Raw genomic sequence first — 19,043 nt, forward strand, 5'->3', positions numbered from 1 at the left:
CTTTTGCTGCGTATGGCACCCCATAGGTATGGGCAGTGCAGGCAGTACAAAACAATTGACCCTGGGGGCATTCATTAGGCATATAGATTAAAAAATATAACTTTAAAAATTCCTACTTAAATCTTCCACTTGGTATACATCATGTTTAGAGGCCATAATTAGAGATTATATTCATTACAATTTACCTATTACGTGCAATCACACACTGTACGTAGGATGACATTTTACGAAAAAAACATGCCATGAACAGCTTCGTACCTATTGAATACAATCAAGGCTATTTTCTTGTGTTAGGTATTTGCATATGCTTTATACCACGGTACGATGCATTGAAATACTTTTTAAAAACATACAGTACTTCTAAAGCCTTTAAAATATCGGCACCCACATAAAGTGTTATTGTTTGATAATCTATTGAACTATATTGTGCACATTTTTCAATCGCGTCAGATCATTGTACTTCATGAAAAGGCCTACATTTTACTTCACTGCAATCAGGTCATTGATTTCTATTGTTATACTTTATATTAAAGAGACTCAAAGAAATTCCAAATACTGTAGTCCCTCAACGATAAAATACTGTATATGACTTCTTGACTATATTTTGTTCTCAATATCCTTGAATGTTTTTGAATAATTTATATATGCATGTTAAAATGCCGTATCTTATAAAAACAATATCAGAATGTATGAGCATTATGAGTTTCGCCTATGTAGATCCCACCAAGTCTCTGTCTCTGGGTACGATCATGTGCCTTTTAGGGCCCGGCAATTACTTTGCACTAAGGCCAGTCACCACCTCTCTACGCCTCTGCTGTCAACAATAAGCTAAGCTGTACTGTACCTATTAAAACTAATGTCTTAAAATAGATGAACATAGATGATTAGGTTTTTGATTACAATAGGAATCCATTTTTGCCAATTACAGAACTAATGACAGTGTAAGGGCAATCAGTCTTAAGAATCGTACTCAACAAAAGTAGAAGACAAAAAAAGGCTACTAGGCTGCATATACCGGTAATTTGATAGAATCTCGAAAAAGAAAAATATAAGACTAAGAGCACAAACTATATGAATTTTTCTTTGTTGGTTTCTTCAATTGGAATGGATTTATTTGAAGAAACTTGCTACTAAAAGAACTAGTCTGGTCATTTTACTGATGTACCGGGAAAAAATTGTTAACAAAGGTTTTTTAGTATCAATCGATGCGCACTGGTGTCCTCTTTAACATGCAAAAACTCCTCTTCAATCCTCCTCGGAGAAAAAAAGTTATAGTCATTATAGTGAAGCCCCCCCCCCCACATTTTCAAGTAAACTTCCATGATTTCTCATAGATTTAAAAATACCCTAAGCATAGACCTACATAATTTGTAGGCTGTCATAACCAGAAATTTGTCAGGTATCTAGGAGACCTAGGAGGAACCCTTTAGAAATGCAGAAATAAAAAATTAGCTATTTATACAACATTATATCAAAAGATTATGTAGTGTCAGTAGTGTCTCATTTTCTGGAATATGGTATCAAGAACCCTGCAATTCAAGTACAATTGGTTTTACCATCATCATCATATCTTTATTACTTTCGATGAACTGTTTTTTTTTTTTGTTTTTTTTTTCAATCAATCAAATTCGCCTTCATGCCCATAATTCCTATTTGCCCTATTTACTAACCTGTTACTAATATTATAATAATAATTTTATTTGGAATGACACTTTTTGTCATCAGTGGCTCCAAGCGGGAGCGTGTGTCTGCTTGATATATTTTATGTTTTGGCTACTTTTAACTCACCCACGATTTCTGTGTCTTGTCTTGTCAATTCACTTTGAATAACTGTAAAAGTATTACCAGATTGTTGACTTTTTAGTAAACTTTCTAGGACAGATCAGTTTTTTTTGTATTGGAAATTCATTTGAATAACTTAATTAGGACAGGTCTTATATAGGGTATGGCCAAAGCGGCCGTGAGCCAAAGTGGCCACCAGTCTATAAACAGAAATTTGTATGGAGTGCCAGAGGTGCAGTGTCCAATATGTGTATGCAGGATTTTGTCCTAAATAGACCAGACTAGACATGGAAAGGACTGGTAGCACATAAGTTCATGTACTGGTTGGAACAGGGGAAGAATTTAGTAGTGGGTGCAAAACATCCCACCCGATATATTGCAGTCTTATAAACTGTCACCATCTTTGACATTATAAACAGCTGACGGCAGAGTTGTAGGGGAACTAGACCTCAATGTTTCTTTCAGAAGAGTGAAGTAAAGACATAACAACAGGGAAACAGTTTGAAAGAGATAGCATTACGTATTGGAGATTACATTTAGATAAATAATACATGTAGTCTTTAGCAGTAAGAACCACACTTTTTTTTGGCTATCGGCCTACTCTTAACCCACTATGTTTTTATGCACAATTACAGTACTCACGCCTATTGCAAATTAGGCTATCATAGAAAATTAATAATCAGGATTCCACTGGACATAAGAACCAACAATCTACGATGGGGTGTCATGGCTGCCCAATGGACCTCCTCCAAACACTTTATACTATTCCAATCTGAATCGTCCCTTTGGAAGCAGATAAGCTATATCTAAAATATTATTGTTCTATTATATCAATACAGAGGTCTCCATCAAACTTAAGACCGCTTTTGGGACCGGGGTTTCCATGGTCTTTAGCAGCTTTGGTCTCTAATTAGAATAATAAAGATAAAAAGACATTTGTTATGGGACCACAGAAAAGTGGTCTTTAATTGGAGGTGGTACTGTATGTACTGTAATTGGAGGGGACTGTAATTGGAGGGGTCTGTAATTAGAAGGAAACCTGTATTACTGTATTGTTCAAAATATTATTTGTCCAAGTACAATTCTTTTGATTTCCTTGTCAGCTATTACATGATAATAAAATATATGAGCCTACTATACATGCAAACAAGGACTTATTGGCAAGGATAATAATAATATGCTTTTTGGTACACCACATCGACAGTTCTAAAAAGAATTGTTTTTTGTTGAGAATGTCTCGATGTTTCGATTGAGTTGCTTCGATCGTCTTCAGGAGAATATTATCTCATCAGATATTATTCTCCAAAAAAGACGACTGAAGCAACTCATTTTAAACATCATGACATTTTCAACCAACAACAGTTGTTTTTTTTCAGAACTATGCACGTGGTGTACCACAAGCATTATTATATTATTACTTCGCTGTGTGCAAACTTCAAACGATAATAATAATTCTGTGAAATTGAATACTGTACTTTACCTACTTTACATGAGTCTAACCCTTGAACCCTGGACCATGTTATATCCAGAATAGCTACGTTCAATCTTCCTGTTACTGGGTAATTGCCCATTAAATAAATTGAATAATAATATAAATAATGGATATTTATATGTCAACTTAAATATTGCCTTGCAGTTACAAGGCTAAGCAGGTGCTATCCAGCAAAATATCAGACACAGTTGCTCATAAATCAGAAAAAAATGAAAATAAACACTGATCTGACCAAGGAGGTATAATTTTATAACTTTCTGATCTGACACAGATTTCTATTTTAAGAAATAAACTAGAGTTTTTTGTTTAGCCCATAACATGCAACTACAGATACTGTATACCAAGATCAACGAATACAACCTTGTTCAGTAATGTACTGTATGGCATAAAACTTTGGCATGGTGTTCCCCTCCATCCAGCAAAATGAAGGGCAAGAGAGAAGGTCCTCGGAGACATGTTTCACAGTGCATCAAACCAAGCAACCCACAAGAAATGCTAACTGAAACAGTTTGCCACAGGCTTTAAAGAAAGTACTACAACAGCGTATTAATCTGGTTAATGAAAGACGCTCTTTGCTTGCTGTTTACCCTACCCTATGTAAATTGCTTAAAAGGCCATGCAATTATTTTTTTATTCAACAAACACATTATAAATCGCAGCCTTACGGCTGAATTGCATTATATTTACAATAAAAAAAGTAAGTTTATGCAAATATTAATTAATTAAGAACAACATCTAAAAATGCAATGGAACATTCATCAATTGGAATAAAGTTAAAGATTTTCAAACAGAATACTTCAAGGAATAAGGATAGAGAAGCAAGCACATGATTTATAGCATGCACTGAAAGATTTAACATTTTCAAACGTTAATAAAATGCCGAGCAATTCGGAGCAAAGTGGTTAAATAAATCTTCAGCATGTTGTGTGCTCAACAATCCATGTTAAGAACATTCAATCAGTCGAGGAACGGAATTATTACGACTGTAGCTATTTAATACAATGACATTGGTTCAACCTCCTTTAAATATTAAATACACTACAAATAATAACAAGAAAAACATGTTCTTGTTCTGTATGCAGATGGTCTATGGCCCTGGTTCTTAATTTGTTTGAAGGAACAAATTATTTTTAAAGTTGATCTCATGGGCCAAATATAATTTCCGCCTTGTCTAAGCAATTGCATCTGGGAGAAACCCTTCCCACTATTAAAGATAGGTCTATTTGAAAGGGTTAATACACCAGCAGTCATGACCCATAATTGGGTTACAGGAAATTTTTGTGTGGATGTGTCATCAGTTAACAGTCGTTAGTGAAATATGGTGGGTATTTCTTATGGTATAAGAAATATGGTATTTCTTCTCCCTGGGTGCTCACTCACTACAAATTTTCAAAGTAAAAATATTAGACTCAAGCAGTTTATATAAAAATTACCTCACACCACCTCATTTTACAGCTACCACCCTTCACATTCTCTTCACAGACCCCCACCAGCCCCCTTTTAAACTGTTCAATACACTACTGGGCTTTGGGTACCATTGTAAGTTGTGGACTGCTTAAAATTTGTTAAAGGTTGACTCATGATCATAAAACTGAAGGGGTTTCCAAAACAATACAAATTGTGAAAAGTAGTTTTTGATATGGTTTACAATGAATATTCTAAGACATTAAACAGTCTTAATGCAATAATTAGTATTAAACAGATAAGAATAAGATATTGATTTTTAAATATTTAAAACATATTAGAATATCTATATCAATTTCTTCCCCTAATTTGGCTCCAGGCACCGTGCATACTCATGCTGAAATAACATCACATGTATCGCTTTGAATGCAAATTTCAGCATGCATCAATCGTTCTATTGCTGTATTTTTATTCTCATGCTCCGATGTTTATTACATACTGTACATACGTACTAATTACAAGGACAGTTTTCATAGACAGCCATTGTGGATCTCATTACGTGGAGATGTACTGTACAGTAGTAGGTTGGTAGTGAAGATGCTTGCCTTCAAATCTGAGGGTCCAGTGATCAAATCTTGTGACATCACTATATTTTTAATTAAAAAACATCTCCCCTCCTTAATGAGTTAAGATCATCACATTATTACATAATATCATTTATTTAATCCCTGATTATCAGTCAACATTCTAGAATCGACTAGAAGGATTGCCATTCTATACGAACGGTATTAATAAATTGTGATTGAAAAGCAGGAATTGATTTGTACAGTCACATTAAACAAACCCTGTAAAACACACATTGTTAATGGCTGAAAACGACCCACTAAATCCACCCCTTCTTTAACATGTTTAAGGTGGTGGCTCCCCCTATGGATCCACCCAGAAAATATTCATTCTGTGAAGCCCAGTCGGCCAAATGCTGCAAGTCTAATTTTAACTCTATTCCGCAAACCTTATAACATTGAACAAAAACACAAATGATATTCTAAAGCATTAAATACTGTTTTGTCTTTAATTGTAATTTTAGAAAGGCCGTTGCAAATGAAAGTCAAATTACTTTTTAAATTAAGAAGAGCCACTAATAATTTTGTTTATAATGTTAAAGCAGGTAAAGATACTATGCCTACTGGTAAATAATATGGTAAAATATGGTAAGATATAGATTATACAATTCATGCTAAAATGTTGTGATGGATGTAGTCTGTAGACATTCCTTATTCGTCACATATTGACTTATTTTAGTGATTAAAATGGTCACTTTATAATGTATTTCATTCCATTATATTTAGTGACAAACATACGTTTATATCAGCCGCAATCACTGAAGTGGTACGCTACTACATACTGAATACTCTTCTTACTCCTTTCACTGTACTGTACCAATATAATTTGAAAAATGAATTCTCACGTGTGGCTTTTGTAGCGTGACAAGTTCTCGTCCAATATTTTGTAGATTCGTAAAATGGTTTTATATATATAGACATAAATAGGAGCTCCAAATACGCCAGTAATAATAATACATTTAAAAGAATGGTGCTACGATATACTTCTTCCCGAGCTGTGCAAGTGTCTGGACAGAAAATGGGCACAAATATTAAGGCCTAATACTCAATTTATAATATAGACTGACGATTTACTGTGTGTATCTTAAATGTTGCTTAAATACAAACAAAGAAAAGAGCAACCCAACAACATTGCACTGCTTTCGGAAATACTTCTCCCAGCTCCATAATTTATAGTTGTCAAAAAATAATCATTAATTTAAAGCATGATTTTGTCTATTTCATTAGATATACATAGCTTATTCCTACTTTAGTAAGTTCAAATCCATTGAAGTCTGTAAAATGGATCTTAACTATAGATCTCTTAGGGCCAATAAAAAAAAATATTAGTTTATCACCCTCACATGCATTTCTTTTATGGTATTGAAAAACCAAATATTTTTGAAAAAAAAAAGTTATTTTTTGGAATTTTTTTTTTTTCATTTTTTTTTAAAATTAAATAGTTAGTAGTATACTGTTTGTATTATCTCATTCATGTTTTACTTTGAATATCAATGCACCATCAAACAACCTAAGGGTGATATTTGGCTTTAGCAAAATTTAAAAAAAATTAAAAAATTCTTTTCCAGCCTAGATAGGATGATAAACTAATAATATTTTTAATAGGGCCTTAACACAATCTGTCAAAGTGATTTGCAGCACAGATGAGATGTGTGTGTCTATTGTAGTACAGGATCTGTGAAATGCATGCTGTCAGTCCAATACAAGATACAGATCTTTATTATTATGCAGAAACATAATTGTTCTTAACCATTCTAATAATGTTTTAAATCATCATACAAACTGAAATAAGACTATAATTATGTAAATTTTTGATATCATATCATTTGATATGATTATCTATCACTTGTCAAGATGCAGTATATATTTTACTATTATTTTTATCATAATATTTCGACCAACACCTCCGTCATCATCATCATTATCACCATCATCATTGATTATTAATATAATATTCCACCAAGGATGCAGCATTATAGACATGTAACAAATCAATAACTGAATAATTTTTTAACCTATATAGTACAGTAGGTGAATTAGTACAGTATTTCTACCTTCATACTACATTAGGCACAAATCGTACCCATATGTCTACAACCTGTTTTTTCTTGGTCAGGAGATGTGTATAAGAGACAGGATCATCACATTATTACATAATATCATTTATTTAATCCCTGATTATCAGTCAACATTCTAGAATCGACTAGAAGGATTGCCATTCTATACGAACGGTATTAATACCCGCCCTTGGAAACTTGCCCCATAAAAAAATGTACACTTCCTAGACCATGCAGTCTTCAAAATAAAAATTGTAACCTTTGGTAATCAACTACATTTTCCACATACATAGAAATTTTTGAAACTTTAGTTAAAAAAACCTAAACCATAATTCACCACACTATAGACACTTTTTGACAAAAATGAAAAATTATGACTTTGAATACCCAATGAGAAGTTACCCAATGAGAAGTGTTCTAATATAGACAATGGGTCGTGTCTCATATTATTTGTTATAGTTTTATTATTCATTATTTTCACTTGACTCGCATAAATAATTTTGTTCGAAGAACATTTATATGTAGTTGTACTTCGCAGCACTTCACTTGCAATTTGCAATTTCTAGTTTATTTAATAGTTAGTAGTATACTGTTTGTATTATCTCATTCATGTTTTACTTTGAATATCAATGCACCATCAAACAACCTAAGGGTGATATTTGGCTTTAGCAAAATTTAAAAAAAATTAAAAAATTCTTTTCCAGCCTAGATAGGATGATAAACTAATAATATTTTTAATAGGGCCTTAACACAATCTGTCAAAGTGATTTGCAGCACAGATGAAATTTGTGTGTCTATTGTAGTACAGGATCTGTGGAATGCATGCTGTCAGTCCAATACAAGATACAGATCTTTATTATTATGCAGAAACATAATTGTTCTTAACCATTCTAATAATGTTTTAAATCATCATACAAACTGAAATAAGACTATAATTATGTAAATTTTTGATATCATATCATTTGATATGATTATCTATCACTTGTCAAGATGCAGTATATATTTTACTATTATTTTTATCATAATATTTCGACCAACACCTCCGTCATCATCATCATTATCACCATCATCATTGATTATTAATATAATATTCCACCAAGGATGCAGCATTATAGACATGTAACAAATCAATAACTGAATAATTTTTTAACCTATATAGTACAGTAGGTGAATTAGTACAGTATTTCTACCTTCATACTACATTAGGCACAAATCGTACCCATATGTCTACAACCTGTTTTTTCTTGGTCAGGTTTCTTTTTATGTGTGTGCAATGAAGCCTTTATAATAATTACTGGGTTTTAACCTACTTGGGTGTATTTCTTGCTAGGATTTTTCTAATTTTAAAGAAAAACAGAATTATGTTAAATAAATACATTTTCCCACATTATTTTACCTAATTTCATTTTCATAGGTATTTTATTTTTCATTTTGGGATTAAATATTCTCCACTCTATATAAAGTACAATCCTATACAAAATATTTGTGTTACAATATTTAACCACTTACCTCATCTTCTACATCAGCTATATGTTGTGACTCAGGAAAAAATGTATAAAAAGTTGTTTTTCTTCCAACATCTTCAGCAAAGTGTCCTCTGGAAATGGCCCTATTAAGCCTAAATTAGGTCAAATATTGTAAAGTAAGAAATAGTAAATGTTAGAAGGTTGCATTTGAATTCCAACATGATGGTTCAATACAGATCAATAAAACCTAGGCCTAGTATTCTATGTTTTAGCTTTTTATAATATTGTATTTTATTTACCTAAAACACTGAGACAGTGTTTATTTTGGAAGGGTCAACAGGGTAAGTATAATTAAAAGATCTCTACCACTCACTGACCAAAACAATTAAGCTGCAATATGTGAACAAATAACAAAACAAACACTTACAGTAGATACAGTAATCTTAATAATTGACATTATTTTGTTCATGTTAATCCCAGCTGTCTCAAATAACAGGTGTTTATAATAGGCCTACTGTATTTTTTGACTATGAAAATGTTTTATAAAACGACAGAGTTGGTTGGAGTTGGTTGGTTTGTTGAACTTTGCTCCTTTCCACATTGAAAAATTAATTCCTTAACAAACTTTTCTCTAATCTCTTAAAAACACAATCATTTAAAAACAAGCCCACACTAATCCCAAACTGTTCCCCTTTAAAAACTCAACCTCGAAAAAGACAACACCCCCCCCCCCCCCCAACAAAAAAAAAAAACTACCACTTCTACAGTAATGCACAGATGAATACCAGCTAGGGGCATTCCACTTAGTAGACCTCATGTTCAACAGTGATTTATTTATATTTTCCTTTCATTTTCTTAATCTTATCTTTGTTGCTTAATTATTTATTATGGTATTGGAAGACAGTGAAAGCCAACTTTTAAATAAAAGACTTCACAAATGATTGATGAACTGGTTGAAAATTAATGATTTATAACTATATAAACCTTTAAACATTATTCATTACTTACCTGAAAACAACATCATGACTATCGATCTCTGGGCCTGCATTTGATCCATTAAGAATGCCACCACATCCAACCACAGCACATCGTACGCAGTTCTGGGGATTGTCTCTTAATTTCAGCAATGGGTTGGTGAAGTTAGGATTATTTAAAATTCTGCCAATAACTGTAAAAGAAAATAATATAGGTCATAACACATTTACTGCAGAAGAAACAAAAAGTGGGTGGAGGCATTTCTCACTGAGCTAAGTAAAATCTGTACCAAGCCAGGTTTGTTTTTTTAGGTTTATCTTTACTAGTACTTCAATTGGAATTATGTATGTAAATACCGTGGTTTAAGTCCTCAGGATTTTTTTAATTGTATCTTTTGATATTTGCAAGCAATAAGTAAACAAAATATAAACAAATAAATAAATGTGGCTTGACAGCAGTTTTGTTGTAATCTGCAGACGTATTTTTATTATGGCCTGAAATTGATGTCGGTAAATGTAATACTGTATTGGCTAGTGATTTCACTAAAACTTCAACCATTACTACGATTATCTATTTGACTTTTATCCATAAAGTATGTTTTGATCAATCAAAGTGTCAAATCAAAACTGGCACAGTACTGTATAGAAATATCAAAATATCACTTTTCCACTCTGACCCACCTTTTCAATTGGACTTTATCATTACAGTTTTATGACAGATAAGAACCATCAATGATTCACAGTGGTACTCTTTACAAAACCGATAATTACTGTACTTTCAACTTTGTTCTACAAACTCCTGGTTTTACATTAAACAATCTCAAAATACGGTATGGAAACTCAGAATAATATATTAAATGCATTTGGTACACCACATAGATAGTTCTGAAAAGAACTGTTGTTTTTGTTGAGAATGTCTTGATATTTTGCTTCAATCGTCATTAGGAGATCTGCAAACCTTCAAACGATAACTCAAAATAAGTAAAGAAGGCAACAGGGGTGGTGCCAGGATTTGCCCGAGGTCCCCGACGAGGGGGCTGATGCCCCGACGAGGGGTCAGGCTTCCCCGACGAAAGCAAAGTGGGCGTGGTCGAGCTTCGATTATAAAGTTAATAAAAGTGGTCCTGGGGGCGAAGACCCCGAAAATCTTGACAATTTAGGGGTTTCAAAGGCTTTATTTAATTGATTTTATAGTCTACTAATATGTAGAAAATACATATATATTTTTTTTTCTCCCCGACGGGGGCCCTGGTCCCCAGCCCCCCACCCCCTGCTGGCGACACCTATGGAAGGCAACTGTCGTCCTTAGTAACAGTATTACTTTTCATGTATTTTTAATTCTCAGTGCCAGATTAAATACAAAATAGCTATAAATGAAAAATCCAATACTGTTTTGTACAACAACAATGTACTGCACTTAAAATTATAATTTACTTTAGCTGACTACAAATCTTAACACCACCAGTAAATTACTGTATAGAAGACAAATATAACTAACAATGAGATACAGCTGTCACAGACAGTGGTCGGCTAATTAACAAAGAAAATATTTTAACATTTCTTTTTTAATTTGAATGTGTACCTTACTGTTCTGTCATCAAACTAAGTCAAGAGATAAAAAAAAATAAAGTAATTATGTTATTGTAAAAGATTAAATGTAAAACAGGAAATTTTTCATGCTTGTTGCAGCAAGGACATATCATGCGGGGTCCTGCATTAAATCTTTTTAAAAGTTATTTGACTAACCGTTTAAAATCAATGCACTAAGTATGCCAATTTTTCTCCTGTAACATGTGGCATCCCCCAAGGTTTATTATTAGGTCCTCTTTTATTTATTTTGTACATTAATGACATTTACAGATCTTCAAATTCCCTCTCTTTCTTTCTTTATGCTGACGACACAACTGCATTTTATTCTTCCAAAGATATTCATTCTCTTTTCCATACTGTAAATCATGACGCTCATGTCTCAATATTTTGCATGTAACAAGCTACAGTATCCATTTATCATAAAAAAATGCAGCTTCATTCTCTTTCGGAGCCCTCAAGAGGACAAATTTATTGACTCAACAACATACTGCATAACATTTTTATACATAGATAATCATGTTATACCTCAGGTCCAAAGTGCCAAATTTTTTATAGGAGTTTACCTGGGTTAATTTGGAAAATGCACATTAAAGAAATTGAAAACAAAGTTTCCAAGAGCCTTGGTGTCATTTTTAGACTTTCCTCATTTATCCTTCCCAACATATTACTTATACTGTACTGCTCCCTGATCCTTCCTTGTCTGACCTGTTGTAATATTGTATGGACAAATACCTACACATCCAACCTCAACAAACTCTTAACCATCCAAAAAAAAGGCAGTCAGGGTTTATGTGGCTTTTCATCGTGATCTCATTCTTCTCCTTTATTCTTGAATTTTAAATTTCTTAACATTATGATAATAATGCATTACAGCAATCTATTTTTTTATATTCTGCTATTAATTCTCTTCTTCCTTTATTTTTGTAATACTGTATGTTTAAACCTTCCTTTTTCATTCATGAGAATCATACAAGAGCTACAGTAGGTCATCAATTTACATCCAGACCCACAAAACGAATTACTTCCAAACATATTAGATTTTCTAAACCCAAATTATGGAACAACCTACCTTCATCAACTGTTAACTCTGAATCACTTAAAATTTATACAGCTAAATTTAAAAAATCACCTTTTTTTATTTTTTATTTTACTTTATTTTTTTTTGTATTTTATGTTCTTGCTGTTGTGTTTCGTCCTTGTGCTTTGTCCCGTTTCCTTTTTCTGTCCTTGTTCACTATGTTTTTTGTTTTAATTTAGGCTGGCCCAACACAAGATTTGCTTCAAATCTTTTTGGGCATTTGCCTTCTTCCCTTTCCGAATCTGCATTTTTTTGTGTATGAAAAAAATGTGATTAAATTTTTATTACAATTTTCCATAAATAATATTAGGATTACATGAGGAAGTAAATAAATGTTTCTTTTGAATTGAATTGAATTGAAAAAAGGGAAAATGCTTCACCAATCAACTCACCCTCTCGTTTGTGTGACCGTAAACCGAAAGGAGCACTGTAATGCGACAGTTTATAAAAATTTGTGAAGTTGTTGACATCTTCTTCATCCATAAACAGTTTGATATCTGGAATGTAGCGATCTCGGAACCAACTTGAATATTTGGTTATTTGTGATACAGTCTTTGGACACGTCTACAGGGGAAAAAAACAGAGTGATATACAGTTTAACAAATTTGACACATTTATATCAAAACATGCACTAGTTTAATTAGTCAGTAAAATTAAATATTGCAAAAAAAGACTTAAAATTTATATTTATTTAAAATTATAATTTATTTCTATATTATTAATCAGTAATTTTACTATTCCACCACATTTCATATCATCACCATTAACTCTATCAATCGATTATCACTGTTATCTTATTATAACCATCAACACTTAACAATTCCATTAGCCTCATTAATATACAATAGCACCTCCCCCTGTATCCCACAATCTAACATTAAATTTAAAATCACTTTAAAGTACCTAAATATATAGTTACATATAAATTACTGTAAATTGAACAAATATTGTATAAGTATAGCTGTGTTTAAGCCACCATTAAATATAGTGAAAATAGAAGAAAGGTGACTTGGCAAGGCCACCTTTCCAAGTTTGTGTTTTTAAAGTGACAATATTTATATTTTAATATATTGTACAGTTCCAAGTAACAGAGCTCCAGATTAAAGGGCCAACAAAAATGTAGTGTGTATACACTTACTGTACTGTAGGGTATGTACACCTACAATAATACCAATATTAAACAAATCTTGATTTTTGACTGATGATAAATTGTAGGCCTACTCTATATATAGTGAGATTTATAAAAATTAAGTGTAATAATGGTGAATATATTAAACATCCAACTATAAAGGAGGGATACAGTAGACCCCATGAGAAATAAACAAGTCTTGATAATAGTTTGTTAACCTTCATTTATCAACTGCAGGTCGTCTATGCAGGAAAATAAAAATAATAAAAATATTGTAGTAGTTTGAACTATAAAACCATTCATAAATCTTCTCTTAGACTTTATTAAGTATGTGATATAAAGTAATATATCATAAATTTAAAAAAAATGAAAAATAATGGTAAATACTTGTTGCAGAATTCTAAATAGCCAAATAAATGTTGTCTAAAGTATGTATAAGTACATATAACTACATGTATAAAAAAAAAATGGCTACAGCCATGTTTATATGTTAAAATCATCATCATTCTACAAATTCAATCCTAAAAAACATGTAACTCTAAAGCCCTAAACTCAAAGGAAAAATACACACATACACAGATTGTTATGAATAGCCACCATATACCAGATATGAAAGTAATTTAATCACAAAACCACTTTCTGTACATTTAGGCTTTGTGACAAGGAAATTATTCTCTAACAATAGTGCTTTGAAAATAGAAGAAAGGCCACTCCTAGTCATGTTTCACGTCACCTTTCTTCTTTTTTCACTATGTAGTATTTAATGGTGGCTTAAACAGAGCTACAGTACTGTATACTTTTACAATAATTGTTCAATTTTAAACAGTGAGTAAATTATTAGCGTCTGATTGTAGAGGTTTTCTATCTAGTTAAATAAAGACCGTATACAGTATATTTGAATAAACACCCCGGGGAGGGGGTTGCTGTTGAGAAGGGTTCTTGAGGGGGTGTTATTTGAGGGAGGCGTTTATTTTGAGGGTATAAAATGAATACATAACTCAAATAAATGCCCCTAAATTTCACTGTGAACAGAGCTACCGTATACTTTTACAATATTTGTTCAAATACAGCAAGTGAATTATGCATACAGTAACTGTTTATTTAGCGTCTGATTGTAGAGGTTTTTTATCTAGTTAAATAAAGACCGTATACAGTATATTTGAATAAACACCCCGGGGAGGGGGTTACTGTTGAGAAGGGTTCTTGAGGGGGTGTTATTTGAGGGGGTGTTATTTGAGAGAGGCATTTATTTTGAGGGTGTAAAATGAATACATAACTCAAATAAATGCCCTTAAATGTCACTGTAAATGTGGAACTACAACACATACAGTAATTACTGTCAAAATGTGTTATTGCGTGATAATAAAGACTTACTGATACAACCAGGTTAGAAAAAATGTAATTCTACTGGAGTAGCTTTAACAGAATGTGTTGAGATGTTGCTCCCATTAGATTTGTTTACAATCATTTAGGGGGGAGGGAGTGTTTATTCGAGGGAGACGTATTCCAAATGAGGTTCTAGAGTGGGCGATTATTCAAGGGGGACGTTTATTAAAATAAGGTACCTGTATGGTACTGTACTCCATTGTTGTCTCAAAAAACATTGCTGGCACATACTGTAAGCATCACACATATAATACTATAACTTTCTAAATCTAATTTGAAAAGTGAAGATAAACCACAGTTTGGGGTTCAAATGTTTTTAATTTATTTTTTATTATGGTTATTAGTGAAATTTTTGTTAAGAATATTGATATAGGAATTGCTTGTAGAGTGATACAAGTAAATACTGTACTATCTGATGATAAATAATAATTAATATTCCGTCAATTGATGCAAGGTACTGTATAGTATATTTAACAAGAAATCTAATCAAGTTTTGCTTTTTACTTAAGTTGATGCCAAAAACAATAAGGCACAAAAGAAACAGTAGGGAGATTTTGCAACCCTACAAAAATGAGAATGATTACGAATAAGTCATTAATCATATTGTAATTCATGCCTCAGACATTCTTTGCAATATGCTGTGAGAGCTGAATACTGTCTGATCCTTGATTCATGCAAAAGGCATGAAGTGCTTTACATTGTGACAGATATGCTACTTACTGTAGGGGAAAGGTTGTCAAAAAATTTGATGATAAACAATATTTGTTACGGTTCTCATAAGCAAGTCCCTAAATTGACACTGAAAAACCAAACCAATTTTCATTGACATTTCAAACCACAAAAGAACTACAGTACATGATTACTACTGTATATTGTTTAATGAACAAAACATTGATATCAGTTGCTCATTTATTATCAAATAATATCGTATTTCACACCAACAGATTAGTTTTGGAAATTTGAGTTCAGTTCTTCATAGTCATCAATTTCTTATTATTTGTGGGCTTCAGTTCATTAATCATTCAAGATTTTCTCAAATAATTTTTATACTTCACTGTACAGTACATTACAAAATAACCAATTTTAATTTTTTTTTTAATTTTATTAAAATTTTAAATAAATATATTTTTTTCCCTGAGTAACCTGATCAGTGTAAAAGCATATTTTTATCCTCAAGGGCCCAGTAAACGAAAGATAGTTTGGTGTGCAAATATGCATTAATCCTAAAATTATAATACTGTACTATGTTAAGCATTCATTTCTATTTCAAATCCAAATATTGGTACAGAAGATGATCCCATTCAGCATTTATGACATGTATTAATTAAAATAATAATGAGCTGATAATGATGGCAGTCAGGACAGCACAAGTACAGTATTGATTACAATAAACCACCATCATCATTATAGATTCATGTGTTGACTTTGGCATGGAACACACTGTGATGAAGGAAGATTTGTGATCATGAAGGATCACATAGCGATATTGTACGCTAAAGATGATTCAAGATTTTTATGACGATAGGCCTACTCCTACAGTAAGTACGTCAGCGAATGATGAGTGATGACCATGATTAGGAAAAAAGATGATTACAAAAAAATTATAGTGACACTATAAGATAATGATTAGTTTGATAATAGATATAGAATGCTATACGACAATAATCTGGATTTATGATAAAAAAAAAAATTAAAAAAATTTTAACCACATCATGAAATCATAGTAACCATTAATTATATAGTGAATAATAAATAATAAACAGTTTAATTAATAATTTAATAATAATTAAGAAAATGTTATCATTTGGCAAAAGGCGAGGTACAGTACAAATTTCTGTAATTATTGAAAATAATTTAACATTAATTAACACAAATAACAATACATAATAAAAAAAATATATTTTATATAAATTTAGGCCTACATAAAGTACTGTATGCAGTAAATCAGTATGGTATATCAGTAATAGAGCAGACCGTTACTGCAAAATACTGATCCAATTTTGGATTGAGATTTGGATGTTTGATACCACACTCATTTTCATCAAAATCTTAATCGGTAAGGTTAAAACTTTTCACTTTTTTTGGAGATTGATATGGAATGACCCTAAAGTACCTTTCCAAGCAGGATGGAGAACTGCATTTTCTGATTTTTACAATAGAAGGGAACAAATATAGTGTACATTAGCTGGTTTATACTAAACCAACTACTACAGTATATTTGTATGCAATAAAGTAGCATAAAAGTTCAACCACAAAACACTTTACAAAATACCATAGTAACATAGCAGTAAAGGTTATTCATTTTTATATTGCGCAAAATACGAGAGTCTCTATGCGCAGAACAAGTGAGCAGACGTAACTGTAAAATAAAAAATAAAAAAAATAAAATTCAAGCCAGCACCCAAACCACAGTATGGTATATATTGGAATGTACAGCCAATAAATACATGGTCAAGGTTCTTCCTTTAAACAACAGAAAGCAATTTATAAGCGCGAATACAGATTTACTGTAATCTTCACACTAATGTTTCTAACTTGAGTAAATGTGAAATGGAATGACGATGAAAAAGTGTGAACTTTTATTTGCTTGAGTAGTTTGATATTAATGATCTTTATTTCCCAAGGTATCGCCAATTATTTCCTTTAAATATCAAATAGATCATAAAATTAGTATAAGGATACAATAACTGAAGTTTACAATAGATTTCAGATTAAACAAAATGTAGACTACAGTATTTTACTTTGTCATATTGATACCAACACTCAATGTGACACTTTATATAGGATAAGACATGACATCTGTTGCTTGGAGAACCTTTCAGGGCTGAAGCTACTGAATGACAGGACACACAATTATCAATATTCATATCTGACCACACATTCAAACTACATAGTTGCATTACCAACCATCTCGCATCGTGTGGGGTGCGGGACGGTCCCACATTTCAAATTGATTTTGGCAGAAACACATGCGTGATCCTAAATTTGGCACATATTTAGCACAAGCCTATGCGTGATAACGAATTATCACAAATTCAGGGGGAAATGTATTTAAAATTTAAAGAAATTGGTTTTATTAAAAATATAAAAAAGTTCATACAGTAACTTGAGTCATTAGAGAGTACAGTATTTACGTGAATACTTATTATGACGCGTTACTAAAAAGTGATCAGTAAAGAAATATTTGTGTGTGTATACATAGTTCGGGTGGGGTATTGCTAAACCCCGCAAACCTCCAAAAACACAGTGCAAACCCCATCCAAACCTTGTGATAATGATTGAATCACATACTATAGGACTCAACTTGGTATCTCAATAAAAAAAAATCTGAATTTTATGTTCGTCACAACCTATTTTTGGGGTAAAAAGGCCATTTTTTATATAAAAAAATTGCTAAACCCCGCAAACCCCCCAAAACACAGTTGCAAACCCCATCCAAACCCTGTGATAGTGATTGAATCATGTAGTATAGGACTCACTTGGTTTCTCAGTAAAAAAAATTACAATGTTCCATTCGTAACAACCTACTTTTTGGGTAAAAATGCCATTTTTTGTATAACAACATTGCTAAACCCCGCAAACCTCCAAAAAAACACCGCAAACCCCATCCAAACCCTGTGATAGTAATTGAATCACATAGTATAAGACTCAACTTGGTATCTCAATAAAAAAAAATCTGAATTTTATGTTCATCACAACCTATTTTTGGGGTAAAAAGGCCATTTTTTGTATAAAAAAAAATTGCTAAACCCTGCAAACCCCCCAAAACACAGTGCAAACCCCATCCAAACCCTGTGATAGTGATTGAATCATGTAGTATAGGACTCAACTTGGTATCTCAATAAAAAAAATCATAATTTTATGTTCATCACAACCTATTTTTGGGGTAAAAAGCCATTTTTTGTATAAAAAAATTGCTAAACCCCGCAAACCCCCCAAAACACAGTGCAAACCCCATCCAAACCCTGTGATAGTGATTAAAAATATTTTCTTATGTACCCGTATTGTCAACAAATATTCCCTGAAATCGTTTCAAAAGAACTTAAAATGCTCAGATCATCG

At 32.2% G+C, this 19,043-nt stretch overlaps 1 protein-coding gene across 2 annotated transcripts in view; it reads right to left on the reverse strand.

Annotated features, from left to right (window-relative positions):
• The window catches only part of LOC117106829 (alpha-N-acetylgalactosaminide alpha-2,6-sialyltransferase 2-like), a 37,451-nt gene that overhangs the window by 10,225 nt on the left and 8,183 nt on the right, over positions 1 to 19,043 (reverse strand). For both annotated transcript variants that reach the window (XM_033248300.1, XM_033248299.1), the window contains exons 3-5: positions 12,859 to 13,030; positions 9,833 to 9,992; positions 8,868 to 8,976 (exon numbers count right to left, since the gene is read on the reverse strand). In XM_033248300.1, the coding sequence (XP_033104191.1) occupies positions 8,868 to 8,976; positions 9,833 to 9,992; positions 12,859 to 13,030 (441 nt within the window). The remainder of the gene's footprint in view (positions 1 to 8,867; positions 8,977 to 9,832; positions 9,993 to 12,858; positions 13,031 to 19,043) is intronic.

The sequence above is a fragment of the Anneissia japonica genome, unplaced genomic scaffold (assembly GCF_011630105.1).
Source record: "Anneissia japonica isolate Jap-2015-1 unplaced genomic scaffold, ASM1163010v1 scaffold1165_len1893470_cov193, whole genome shotgun sequence".
In the NCBI taxonomy this organism is placed as follows: Eukaryota; Metazoa; Echinodermata; class Crinoidea; order Comatulida; family Comatulidae; genus Anneissia; species Anneissia japonica.